At 39.8% G+C, this 14,050-nt stretch overlaps 1 protein-coding gene and 1 long non-coding RNA gene across 10 annotated transcripts in view; one reads left to right on the forward strand and one right to left on the reverse strand.

Moving 5' to 3' along the window:
* The window catches only part of LOC143420773 (uncharacterized), a 69,636-nt gene that overhangs the window by 4,300 nt on the left and 51,286 nt on the right, over nucleotides 1-14,050 (forward strand). The window lies entirely within an intron of this gene.
* The window catches only part of specc1 (sperm antigen with calponin homology and coiled-coil domains 1), an 84,760-nt gene that overhangs the window by 3,387 nt on the left and 67,323 nt on the right, over nucleotides 1-14,050 (reverse strand). For 6 of the 8 annotated variants that reach the window (XM_076888979.1, XM_076888980.1, XM_004557403.4 and 3 more), the window contains 2 exons: nucleotides 12,759-12,875; nucleotides 6,861-6,920 (listed from right to left, as the gene is read on the reverse strand). In XM_076888979.1, coding sequence (XP_076745094.1) covers nucleotides 6,861-6,920; nucleotides 12,759-12,875 — 177 coding nt within the window. Of the gene's footprint in view, nucleotides 1-1,448; nucleotides 1,672-6,860; nucleotides 6,921-12,758; nucleotides 12,876-14,050 lie in introns of those variants that run through there. The other 2 variants (XM_004557405.5, XM_012920811.4) reach the window with 2 other exon arrangements.

Raw genomic sequence — 14,050 nt, forward strand, 5'->3', positions numbered from 1 at the left:
TAACTTGGGTCTATGACCAATGGAATGAGTTAGTCTTTACATGTGGCAGTAACACTCATAACTAAAATATTTGATTTATCCCAAAATATAGTCAGAGAGAAGTCGTCTTCTTCGAAAATTGATCGGTTTTGATCATTTCGTAAGGACGATTTCTAAAACAGTGCTGTTGTTTTGCCTCCGTCTGTGCTTTCGTGTGGGTAAGCCTGCATAGGGAAGAAGACGTCACTCACATCCGCTGCAGAAAACAAACTTTAGACATAACATCTTAGCCAAAACGGGATTATGATTTTTTTTCCCCATTTTGCAAGGCCTAAGGTTTATCTAACCAACTCAATGAATAAGATTAGCCGAGTTTGTGAGAAGTATTGACATTCCCGTACACAGTGACGGAGGAGGTTTTTTCCCAAATTAATAATTTGCAAGCTTACAGAGAAATCAAGGTTAAAAATGTTCATTAAAGTAGTAGTTTAATACTTTAATACCTCAAACAAACCTCCCAATTAATGGCTCAGCTACCCACACAGTACTTCCTTTGTCTCATAACTGAAAGTGTTCAGTCTGCATCAGTCAGCCACAAGATTAAAACCACAGGTAAAGCAAGTGATATCAATCACCTTGCAATGTTCTTGTTCTTACAATGTCCCAAGCAGACATCCTAAAGGGACTCCTACAGAAGCCCAACATTGGCCTGCATAGACATTATTTCACAGCAGCCACAGTGATATGAAATATTAGATAAACACGGGCATTAAAAAAGGCTGTGTATCGTGACTAACACCTGTGTTTACCTTATATTTTCCATTACAATGGCTGTTGTGAAAAAGCTCTTTGTCTTGAAGTTCAGATGTTGATTCAGATGTTAAGGCCATTATGGGTGACCTGTAGTACCCTAAAGGTGATCACTTCGTTATTGATTTATATGTATACTACTTGTACTTTTGTTTCTTACAAAATGCACATAGAACTGGTTTAGCCTGGGCTTAAAAAAATATCAGGAATGGCGTTCCTCCAGTTTAAGGAGTACTCACATATGATAAATCTCAGTTTAATAAATAATACCAAGAGATTTCATTTTTCATGTGGTGCAGCCTGGCATTGCTTTAGACTGGGTGTGAGCATGAAAGTTGTACCTTTTCTCTGGTAGCTAATTTAAAGTGCAACATTTCAGTGGGTGCAGGAAATAACACCAAACACACAAAGTGTTTCTGTGCAGTTTCTATCACAGTGTGTCTGCAGGTTAAAGGTCCAGATGCGGGGCGGGATCAGTGTCTGATAAATCCACTCTCAGATGGAGAAGGAGCTAAGGAAGGGAGGACATAAGAGACTGAATGATACTAATTTTGTGTTATTTAAAGCTCAGACTAGGCAGTTAGGGCAGAATTGGGGTGAAGTTTATATAACCCCCAACTTCAAAAAAGTTGGGATTCTGTTTAAAATATAAACAAAAACAGAAGGCAATTACAATTCTTGTAGTAAAAGACACATTTTATTCACAATAGAACACAGAAAATATATCAACAGTTTAAATAGAGAAAATGTACCGCTAAGAAAAAAATGAGGTAATTTTGAAGTTGAGGGCAGCAACACACTTCAAAAAACGTGAAACATGAAATAGGGACATGTTTCTCACTGACATCATCTCCTCTTCTATCAGCAACAGACTGTAAACATCTGGAAATAGAGGCCGGCAGATGGGCAATTTGATACATCATTTTATTTAGATTTTACACAGTGTTACAGCATTTTTTGAAATGGGGTTGTAGTAATGAGCTATGTTGTCCTGGTGCAGTCAGGCTGTTGTGTTCATGGCCACTGTTAGTTTAGGTCAAAGGTCAATGCTCCCTAAGAGAGACAGGGAACCATTCACGCTCACATTCACAGCTGATGGTGACTCTAAACCTAGGGCCAGTTTAGAGTCACCAATCCACCTGACGTGCATGTCTTTGGGCCATGATGGATGGCTGGGGTGCCTTGGACTACTACTGAAAACTAAGTTGTTTTAAACAATAAGAACTAAACTGAAAAAGCAAACCCACTGTGTGGGCATTAGTGCGGTTAAGGCTACGTAAGCAAAGATATACCACACACTTTGTCCACACTACTGCAGCAACAAAAATTTAGTCAAACCATTGTAGTCAATATTCTGAGAAAGATAAGCAATAGTTTATGAGTCATATTATTTCTCAATCAAAAAATACAAACTACGATTTCTTTCTTAGTTTTAACTTATACCGTTTCTTGTCTTGTTATTAATATCAAATTTTTAGAGAAGCCTAAAATGTTCTTTTTTTTTTTGTAATCGAAGTCTTTATTTGTTTTTAACATTTCACAACACGAAAAAACAAACAAAACAACCAACAAAACAACAACAGGAAGGGAAAAAAAACAAAAAAAAAAAACAAAGAAAAGAAAAGACAGCTTTCAATCCCATAGCTAATCCACCTTTATACTTCGGGTCCATTTTCAATACCTGTTAACTAACAGTACACCCGTAAAAAAATAAAAAAAAAAAAAAAAAAAAAAAGGACAGTTAACTCAAATCTTTAAGTCATTCCCTTACTGAGTGCCTACACAAACAAACAGTGCAGCAAGCGTACAACATAACTAAAGATAATTGCCCTGACCAAATAAGTTCCAACCATCTCAGCCAAAAACACGTCCCCACGATTTGTCAAAACCCTCCCTATCATCATTAATCCTAGCCAAGAGTTTTTCATACGACACCATTTTCAGCATAGTTTCTTTCCACCTATTATATTCTGGAGGAGATGGTTCCTTCCATACACTCAGAATAACTCGAGCCGCTGCGATCACCCCCACCTTTATAACCACAAAGTCATATTTTGAAACCCCAGGTAACACCGACCGATCCCCTAATAAGCACAGTCTTGGTGACAGGGGTATCATCAAACCAATCCACCTTCCTATTTTGTCCAACACTTTTTGCCAAAAGGGATAAACTTTCCCACATTCCCAAATAGCATGTATAAATGTCCCTGGATCTGAACTACATTTCCAGCATACATTACTGGGACTAATTCCCATTCTATAAAGTTTGGATGGAGTGAAGTACCACCTGTGTATTAATTTATACTGAGTAAATTTACCCCTGGCCTCCCTTATATACTTATCAGAGAATGACAAAATTCTGCGCCAGTCTTCTTTAGAAATTGCACAACCCAGATCCCTCTGCCATATAATCCTCAAGTTTTCACATATCTCTTTTTTTGGATTGTTAAACAGTTTGTAGAAAACAGCCGCCCTATGTGCTGTACTGGACAATTCTAAAAACTCCACCACCATATTCGAGCTTTGAGCAAATTTTCCTTTGGTAACACAATCCCTTATTTGTAAATATTTCCAAAAATTATTTTCTCTTATCAAACCGTATTTTCGGGTTATTTCAGCAAATGACATAAACACTCCCCCTGAGTAAAGATCACTTATCCTGCGTATGCCTTTGACAAGCCATTCCTTCCAGAACACAGTTTTCCGCCCAATCCGTACAGCAATATTGTTCCATAGCGAGGCATAAGGTTGTCTTAGATGAGATGCTCCACACAACTTGTGCACCTCTACCCAGACAGCTTTGGAATACCTGAGCACTGGGTTATCATGAGAGTCTTGTCCATTAGGTGCCGCGCCCTGTGAGAAAACATCCAAAGGTGTGAAAGGGCTCGCTAGTTCCTGTTCGATCTTCATCCAGCTCAGCTCAGAGCCCGATCCTGTCCAGTATTTGGCCAGTCTTGACAATCCAAAAGCTAAATTATACAACTTCACATTTGGGAGGGCCATTCCCCCAATGTCTTTAGAGGCCCACATTTTCTTTATATTCACTCTCGGCTTTTTGTTATTCCACAAAAAATCTTTGAATAACTTCTCAAATTGACTAAATATGTGCAAAGGAATTCGTACAGGTAACATCATGGAAACATAATTGAACTGTGGGACCACCATCATTTTAATCACATTAATTTTACCCCATAGTGTAAGATTCAATTTACCCCATTTATCCAGATTTGTTTTTATCTTTAGGAGGAGAGGTTCCACATTTGAAAGCATAATATCCTCCAAGTCGGGTTTTAATAATATTCCTAAATACTTCATACCTGAAGGTGAGTACTTAAAATTGAATGGAGTAACGCATCCAGAATGACATGATGCTGACAATGGCATGCCCTCCGACTTGTCCCAGTTTATCTTATAACCTGACAACCCTGAAAATGACTCAACACACGTGAGTAGTGCTGGTAGAGACTGCATGGGATCCGTCAATACTGCTAAGATGTCATCAGCATATAGAAACAACTTGTGTTCCATACCCCCTGCATGAACACCTCTGACACCCCTGTTTGCTCGGATAGCCAAGGCCAGCGGTTCCAGAAATATTGTAAAAAGCAACGGGGACAAAGGGCACCCCTGTCGGGTCCCGCGAGTAAGATGAAAAAACCCTGACACCAACCCATTTGTCAAAACCGCTGCCCTTGGACTTGCATATACAGTTTTGACCCAATTACAAAACCCAGGCCCAAACCCGAACCTTGCGAGGGTCGTCATAAGGAAGCCCCATTCCACCCGATCAAAGGCCTTCTCAGCATCCAGCGAGAAGGCCGCAACTGGGGTTAGGTTAGATTCGCTTTTGTGCATGAGATGAAGAAGTCTTCTAATGTTATCACCGGAGGACCTATTTTTAATAAAGCCAACCTGGTCACCATTGATGATATCTGGTAATATATGATCCAGGCGGGAGGCCAAAACCTTCGTCAAAATTTTGCAATCAACGCCCAAAAGGCTTACAGGCCGGTAATTTGCTGGGTCCGACAGATCCCTATCCTTTTTAGGAATAAGGGAGATCAGTGCTTCATTAAATGTACTCGGCAAGGAACCTATCTCCAATGCCTCAAGGTAAACTTTATGCAGGACTGGGGCTAAAATATCGATATATTTCTTATAATACTCAATCGGGAAGCCATCCAAGCCTGGCGATTTCCCATTCTTCATTAATAAGATCGCAGCCCTGACCTCTTCTTCCGTTATAGGCTCATCCAGTCTCGTTTTCTGTTCCCCAGAGAGAGTAGGTAATTGTAGACCTGAAAAAAATGTCTCCACCTCCCCTTCATCAAGCGCACCAGCAGACGTATACAAATCTTGATAAAATGATTGGAAAATTGAATTTATTTCCTTCGATGAGGTTATCACTTGGCCGTCCTTCTTAATCATAGATATATTATTCAAATTATCTTGCTGCTTCAGTTGTCTTGCCAATAGTCTTCCACTCTTTTCGCCACCTTCATAAAATTTTGTTTTGAGCCTAAATAAGGCATATTCTGCCTTTTTGTTATAAATGTCATTCAACTGGTACTTTAATTTACATATAGTCTGATATTTATAATTTGAATATTGACTCGCTAAGTCCTTCTCCAACTCCCGTATTTCTTTATCCAAGGTTTCTACCCGTTCTAGATCACTTTTCTTAACTTTTGATGCGTATGCAATCAGCTTTCCTCTTACATATGCTTTAGATGCTTCCCAGACTGTGGCTACTTTGTCTGAGGAACCCATATTGATTTCGAAAAAAATTTTGAGATCCTTTGTTAACTCCTCACTAAAACTTTTGTTCTGCAACAACATCGTGTTAAGCCTCCAGCGACCCCTCTTCGTTCTATCTGTGTTCAAGTCAATTTGCAACTCTACTGTGGCATGATCACTAATGGCAATGGCACCAATCTCACAGTCTACGACTGAATCGACCAGAGACTTTGATATTAAGGCGAAATCTATCCTCGAATATGTTTTATGACAGTTGGAGTAAAATGTGTATTCCCTTGAACTGGAAGCCTAAAATGTTCTTAAAAAATAGGTCAACACACTTGCTGTTAAAATGTGTGTGTGATCACTCCTTTGACTAACCACTCAGTATTTCCTATATAATGACAGGCAGCAGAGAGCAGGAAACTGATGATTTTGGCATTCACGTCACCACTTTGTTTCATAACTTAAAGTGTTCAGTCTATCTGTACCAATCAACCACAACACTAACAGCACTGACAGGTAACAACTAACATCCATCATCTAGCTGCAGACAACCTTGGCTGCTAACCTTCATGTGGAAGTTCTTTTGACACGTACCACCCCTCTAAACATTGTTTGTAGACCATGCACGCAACCTTCTCAGGCAACAGGCCTCCGCAGTGGACCCATAAAAAACACCCAAAGTTTGTTGCTGTGAGATATGAGTGCTAACCACTGTGCCACTATCCTTCTACTGCTGAAAGAACAAAACACACTTTGGTATCCAACTCAAACTAAGCCAAAATTCCAGTTATTTGTTTTCTTCACTGCTTATCCAGCTTAATGTCGTGGGGTTACTGAAGCCTGACCTAGCTGTCACAGGATGAGAGACAAGGTATGTCCCAGATAGTTTAGCCCTTAGGTTTGAAACTGGGGACCTAAGGGCCAAAAAATAAACAAACAAATAAATAAAAAAAAAATGTTGAAGTATCTGTTTTTGAACAATTTATACTAGCTTTGTTACCAGAAGCTGATAGTCCCGTGTTCCTTAAAATAAATACGAGCAGCTTTGTTTATAACTTGACAAACACTGAAGGGCAATTTTTTCACAAAGTCTAAATATTTCAGTGGAGCAAAAGAGCCGATAACGATTTGTTTTCCCCATATAAGAAAAGATTATTTCCAAGGAAGAGTACTGGAACACACTTCTGGGCCAATCTCTGTTCTGAAGTTTCATATCTTAAAAGTTTAGCAAATCAAAGTGGTCTGTTTCCAGTTTGTCTAATCAAAAGCTCTGTGTTTTCCAAGTGTGTTTGTGTTTGTGTGAGGTCTGGTGTGGTTTAACTCACCAGGGAGGGTTTGATGCCAATGCTCTCAGCTGCCTGGAAAGCTAGAGTCAGATTCCGGACCTGAAGAAAAAAAACCCCCAAAAAACGCTCATATCAGGAAACAGAGAAAATGTGAACGTCTCGGTCATTCTGCAACACTACACATGGAGGAAGAATCAGAAACAATAAGCTCACAAATACCATAATAAACCATACAATATCCCAAGAGACCGTTTGAAGCCTACATAAGCCTCTGCTTTTTTGTGTCAGCTGCATATTCACTCATGTTTATCTGATAAGTTTAAAGCCATACTGGTTGAGAGCTATCAGGAAATCCAATTTGGATCCCCTTGAAGCCTGTAACAGAAAACTATTTGTGTTTGTATAATTACATCTCTACAGAAAGCACATGATGAGTGTAAAGAACAAAGTAACCCCTCCATGTGAGCACTGCTGATAGAAAGTCAAACTCATCAACAAGCATAGCATTCAGTACGAATGCTATGCTTCACTCTAAACTCGGGTTAAAATTTTCTCTTTCTTTCCTTCGTACCGAGAGCACAGGCCCCCCCGACTCATGAATAGAAACTCTTGTGATCGCTCAAACCTTCATATTAACTGCCTTGAGGCATCATCACAGCTGGGATGACGAATTGATAAATTATGAATTCTTAATAATTAGTTCTGCAGCTGCAGACCTTCACCTAAAATACAGGTTCGCCTATAATGTCATCTTTCTTAAAAATTCCGTATGATAAAGGGGTGAAGGAGGGCAGGAGTGGGAGTACTGGGAGGACAGATTACACTGGGAGGAAGGTGGGTGTTTGGGCCTTGGGGAAAGTCACTCAGCAACAGTTGTTAAAGGCAATGCAGCTCAATTGAATTATTCAGAGAGAGATGGGTTGTGCAATGTTTCTGTCGTCAACTTAATGTTATACTTTCACACTGACATAACCCTGTGTACCCACGCCTGCATCACTAATTTGTCACGTAGGATGTGTCGGGCCTTGTCAGAGGTGTTTGTCTATTGTTTTAATCTTGTAGCGGTGGGGTGAAGGACCCACAGTCCCCAGAGAGGAGCCACATTGTTTGCAGCACTACTGTATATACCACCTGCATGTCTGCATTACACAGCCGTCAGCACTGAGCTATAACTGCTGCTCAGTGCTCCAAATCACTTAGACTACAGAAATGGCTACATTCATAATTCATACTGAGGCTGTCTCTTACTGCAAAATGAACAATGTGGCAGTGCTATAAAACCTAAACATATATGTACAGGAAGTCGGTAATATGCAAGTTAATGATGGAAAAAATCTCTCCTGCAAAATAGCATCAGAGTATTACAGGGCTGTTATCGTCCTCCTGGTGATCTTTCACATGAACACATCAGAGGTTGATCATTTTTATGGCTGACATTCTACTCAAACAAGATGTTGGAGCTTTATGTGCACTTCTGGAGACTGAGTTGTCAGGTTGAACGTGCGCTTTGCCCTGCAGCCTTAATCAGAGAGAACATTCATCCTGAGACTGAAGAAGAAAAAGATGAAAGCAGGCAGAGTGAGTTCATCAAACAAAAACAAAAAAAATTACAAGCGGCTTCTCTGAATTTGAGTTGGAATTCAGAGAAGACAGACAGATATACGTCAAAATATCTGTCTGTCACTTAATCTTATGTAGGTGGAAATTTTTTTTCAGCATTTAGTCAGAGAATGCTGCAGTAACCTCCAACAGTATGCACATTTCTCTACATGTGAGTTTACTCCAGCGTACAAGCTGACATGAAACCAGAAATTTGCTCAAATATGTGTGTATTAGCTTGTGTGGGTTATGACCCAGTGATCACTGTGAGAGAGAATTCATCCTAAGAATAAGAAAAATGACCCTGATTGCATTAAACATTGGAATACCATATAAGACAATATTAAATCATTTCACATATAAAAAAATTAATAATGGAGCAGCTCCTAAAATAGTAAAACAGGCAATAAAGATAAATATATAAATAAGTCAAGATCAGTATATTTCCAGGTAGAGCAGGGCGATATGACCAAAAATATTTATCACGATATACACATTTGAAAATTTGCGATAACGATATAACTGACTAGACAAAATACTTTACAACAGCAACTACAAAAACCAAATAAAACATCAATGTATCTTCACTTAAACAAGCAGCTGTTTTTTTATGTGCATTAAAGTTATATAATATAAAAAATTAACAGTGCAAATGCAAATTCCTTGCTGACAGTTTAACCAAAAAGCATTTGCAGTGGAAATTGATTGTCCGACATATCCATAACCATGTATAACATCCACAAAACTTAAAAAGAGGTTATACACACAATACGGTAATATTACGTTCAATTCAATTCAATTTTATTTATATAGTGCCAAATCACAACATAAGTCGCCTCAAGGCGCTTCATAGATACAGAGACAGTACGTATCACTCCGCAAGGCTACTGTCTACGATAGCCGTAATGCTCCATCAAGCGATGCAGGTTTGTAGCTTAGCAAAGTCGTACTGAAACATTTGACAGATTTTCGAGTGCCGTGTACCACATAAAATTGTTTCGAGGTCAGTAAACACAACCAGAATTCATACATAAGGGGCACTGTCAATTTTCAGAAAAATCAAAGGATTGATTTTTAGTATTTTCCATATTTTCCAAAAAAACGCGGTAATAACGACAGCCCGCTAGCGTGCTCTACAAAAAATAGTGCTTTGTTGTGTATCTGACGGACGAAAGCTAAACGAGTTCCACACCACTGAAGTTGCAGCATTTTACAAACCAATTCATCAGTTTCATTCAACGATCCGCTTTCGCGCTTCTAATTCTCTGTCGCCGCCATGCTTTTTCCGCCATGTGAGTATGAAAACAAAGGCACTTACCCATATTCTATCGCGATATTTCATTTTCTTATCGTTGCCCAACATTATACTGGTATTACCGTGAACGGTATGATATGGCCCAGCCCTATTTCCAGGCTTATCTTATTTCTCTCTGCTATTAAAAAACCCCCATTAAATTAGACAGGTCACGTATTTAGAAGTGACAAGCGTGTCCAAACTTTGGATAGCAAAGTAACCTAGTTTGCAATGGAAAAAAAGAGGAAAATAAAAACTGCAATTCTTTTAAAACAGCAATGATGTCATAAAACATACTTTAGCAACATTTTTTTTCTGGCACCCACTTCCAAGGTGCATGGAGAAGACAAAGATCTGATGACGTGAAGACTCCAGTGACACTAAAAGTATTAGAGACCAACTTTACCCGATAGACCACCTAATAGAAGGTACTTTAGTCAGGACCACAACAGTCAAAAGATTTTTCTGATCTGCAGTGAGTGATATCAGGCCGTATGATCTTCTGTTTAACATACATGGAAAGCCACTGGTGGGAAGAAGTATCACAGAAGACAGCAGGCATCAGTGACAACAGATATGACACTGATAGTCAGATATATCAAGTCAGGTATAATATGAATGTAGGTGCCAGGGTGGAGGCAGTTTGCAAAGTACCTTGCAGATATGCAGAACCTGTTTAAGCTGTTTGAAGGTTAAAACAGCTTAAAGAGCATGCTCTACATGTTCTGGGCCCTGACATCAGCTCATCTGCTGATGACCAGTCAGTGCTCCTCACAGAGAACAGTGTGAATTCAGCCTCGCGTAAGTACTGCTCCAAACATGAGTTAACATGACTGATAAACAAAGAACCAAATGTGGCATTAAGGATTAAAAGTGTCAAAAAACAGCAAAGTGCAATTTACTAATTGAAGTAATCTAATAAATTTACATTTATACATTAATTTGCTCACTTGCTCACTCATTGCTATAACTCTCTCCTGGTTTGAACCTAAAATTTCAATCACCAGTTCAGCTCTTGTCTAATTTGATGGACAAACTAATGGGGGCAGAAGCATCTCTGTGCGAGATCTTTGCTGGATTCTTTTTCTGATTCTTAAGGACATGACTTTCAGGTGTTGCTTCTTATGTGCTTGACCTTTAAGGACGCACAGCGGAACATATGAATAAAAAAAGCAGTCCAAAAAATTTCCAAAGAAAAGGTTCACAAGACCTTGAAAAAGCCCAGAGAACTATTGTTCAAGACCACTTTAAAAATCACATGAAAGTCTGGCTCGATGGAAGCAAAACGTGAAGACACTAGGGGTTTTGCACAGTACTATACAGGGAGTGCAGAATTATTAGGCAAGTTGTATTTTTGAGGAATTATTTTATTATTGAACAACAACCATGTTCTCAATGAACCCAAAAATCTCATTAATATCAAAGCTGAATGTTTCTGGAAGTAGTTTTTAGTTTGTTTTTAGTTTTAGCTATTTTAGGGGGATATCTGTGTGTGCAGGTGACTATTACTGTGCATAATTATTAGGCAACTTAACAAAAAACAAATATATACCCATTTCAATTATTTTTTTTTACCAGTGAAACCAATATAACATCTCCACATTCACAAATATACATTTCTGACATTCAAAAACAAAACAAAAACAAATCAGCGACCAATATAGCCACCTTTCTTTGCAAGGACACTCAAAAGCCTGCCATCCATGGATTCTGTCAGTGTTTTGATCTGTTCACCATCAACATTGCGTGCAGCAGCAACCACAGCCTCCCAGACACTGTTCAGAGAGGTGTACTGTTTTCCCTCCTTGTAAATCTCACATTTGATGATGGACCACAGGTTCTCAATGGGGTTCAGATCAGGTGAACAAGGTGGCCATGTCATTAGTTTTTCTTCTTTTATACCCTTTCTTGCCAGCCACGCTGTGGAGTACTTGGACGCGTGTGATGGAGCATTGTCCTGCATGAAAATCATGTTTTTCTTGAAGGATGCAGACTTCTTCCTGTACCACTGCTTGAAGAAGGTGTCTTCCAGAAACTGGCAGTAGGACTGGGAGTTGAGCTTGACTCCATCCTCAACCCAAAAAGGATGATACCAGCCCAAACCAGTACTCCACCTCCACCTTGCTGGCGTCTGAGTCGGACTGGAGCTCTCTGCCCTTTACCAATCCAGCCACGGGCCCATCCATCTGGCCCATCAAGACTCACTCTCATTTCATCAGTCCATAAAACCTTAGAAAAACCAGTCTTGAGATATTTCTTGGCCCAGTCTTGACGTTTCAGCTTGTGTGTCTTGTTCAGTGGTGGTCGTCTTTCAGCCTTTCTTACCTTGGCCATGTCTCTGAGTATTGCACACCTTGTGCTTTTGGGCACTCCAGTGATGTTGCAGCTCTGAAATATGGCCAAACTGGTGGCAAGTGGCATCTTGGCAGCTGCACGCTTGACTTTTCTCAGTTCATGGGCAGTTATTTTGCGCCTTGGTTTTTCCACACGCTTCTTGCGACCCTGTTGACTATTTTGAATGAAACGCTTGATTGTTCGATGATCACGCTTCAGAAGCTTTGCAATTTTGAGACTGCTGCATCCCTCTGCAAGATATCTCACTATTTTTGACTTTTCTGAGCCTGTAAAGTCCTTCTTTTGACCCATTTTGCCAAAGGAAAGGAAGTTGCCTAATAATTATGCACACCTGATATAGGGTGTTGATGTCATTAGACCACACCCCTTCTCATTACAGAGATGCACATCACCTAATATGCTTAATTGGTAGTAGGCTTTCGAGCCTATACAGCTTGGAGTAAGACAACATGCATGAAGAGGATGATGTGGACAAAATACTCATTTGCCTAATAATTCTGCACTCCCTGTAAATACAATTGATAATGTGCATCTGTTTTATAAATACTTAGAACTTATAAATGCAATATATAAATTTCCAATGGGTTTCGTTGTTTAGGCGGTTCTGATTAACTGCTGGTGAGCCACTGTGTGTGTGTGTACGTGTTTGCGTGATTGCATGTGTGCAAGGCGTTCCTGTATTTTTCTACCTTATCTTGACTGATGAGTTCGTGGTAAGGGATGTGGGCAGGCAGATATGTGTGCAATAGGGCACAGAAAGCCAGGCCATCATTCCAACTGCTGCTGAAGTTGGTCACATCGATATTCTGAAGGCACAAGGAAAAAAAGTAAAAAAAAAAAAGTAAAAGAAATTTTAAAAAATTAATTAGAGCAACATAATTTCAATAAAAATAATGATAATCAGCATAAAGTGCTAATAATTCAGGTAGAAGCACTAACAGCCTCTTGACAACATCACCATGCAGTGAAAAAGAAATCCATTAAGTCATAAAATCAAAGGAAAAATAATTAAAATTTAATCAAATTTGAAAGACGCAGAACAGCAGAAGAGTCCAGTCATTGATATTAGGAGGATCTTCTTTCTTGAATCACTTCAAAACAACAATGCTATCTCTGATCTCCTCTGCATGAAGGACATGCATAGCAGCACGTCCAGTTTGTTTGGTTTTAGTTATGTGATTCTCAGAGCATCATCACCTCGTGCACGGAGCATACAGCATATTCAGAGTATGATAACAGGAGAGGAGCTCGGAGGACACACTTCCTCTGGGCCATTGTTTGGAGGGTGCAGACTCTCTGTATAACAGATAAGTTATTTACAGTCTTCCTGTTTCATCCCTCTCATACGCTTTGGGAACAGAGCTCACAGCAAGGGAGGCCCTCGTGAGTCATGGGTACGTGTGTTAGATTCCTCCCATATATTATACGAAACCGGGGAAATTTACACTGCTTTGATCTGGATTCATCCTGTTAAGGTGGAAACATGCAAAATGAAAGCTACAATATGAATCTAAGAGCTATTAGATTCACATAGCATTGTATATTCTAGTTGTATGTAATAATAATAATAATAATAATAATAATAATAATAATGGATTGGGAGGAAGCCGGAGTACCCGGAGGGAACCCACGCAAACACGGGGAGAACATGCAAACTCCACACAGAAAGACCCCGGCCTGATGTTGGAATTGAACTCAGGATCTTCTTGCTGTGCGGCAACAGTGCTGTCCAAAGACATGCAGCTTGTGGGGATAGGTTAATTGGAAAATCCAAATTGCCATTAGGTGTGAATGTGCGAGTGAATGTGAGCGCGAATGTTTGTCTGTCCCTGTGTGTTGGCCCTGCGACAGACTGGCGACCTGTCCAGGGTGTACCCCGCCTCTCGCCCTATGACAGCTGGGATAGGCTCCAGCGCCCCCCGCGACCCTGAAAAGGATAAGCGGAAGCGAATGGATGGATGGATGGAATAATGGATTGGAT

The sequence above is a fragment of the Maylandia zebra genome, linkage group LG10 (assembly GCF_041146795.1).
Source record: "Maylandia zebra isolate NMK-2024a linkage group LG10, Mzebra_GT3a, whole genome shotgun sequence".
NCBI classification, from domain to species: Eukaryota; Metazoa; Chordata; class Actinopteri; order Cichliformes; family Cichlidae; genus Maylandia; species Maylandia zebra.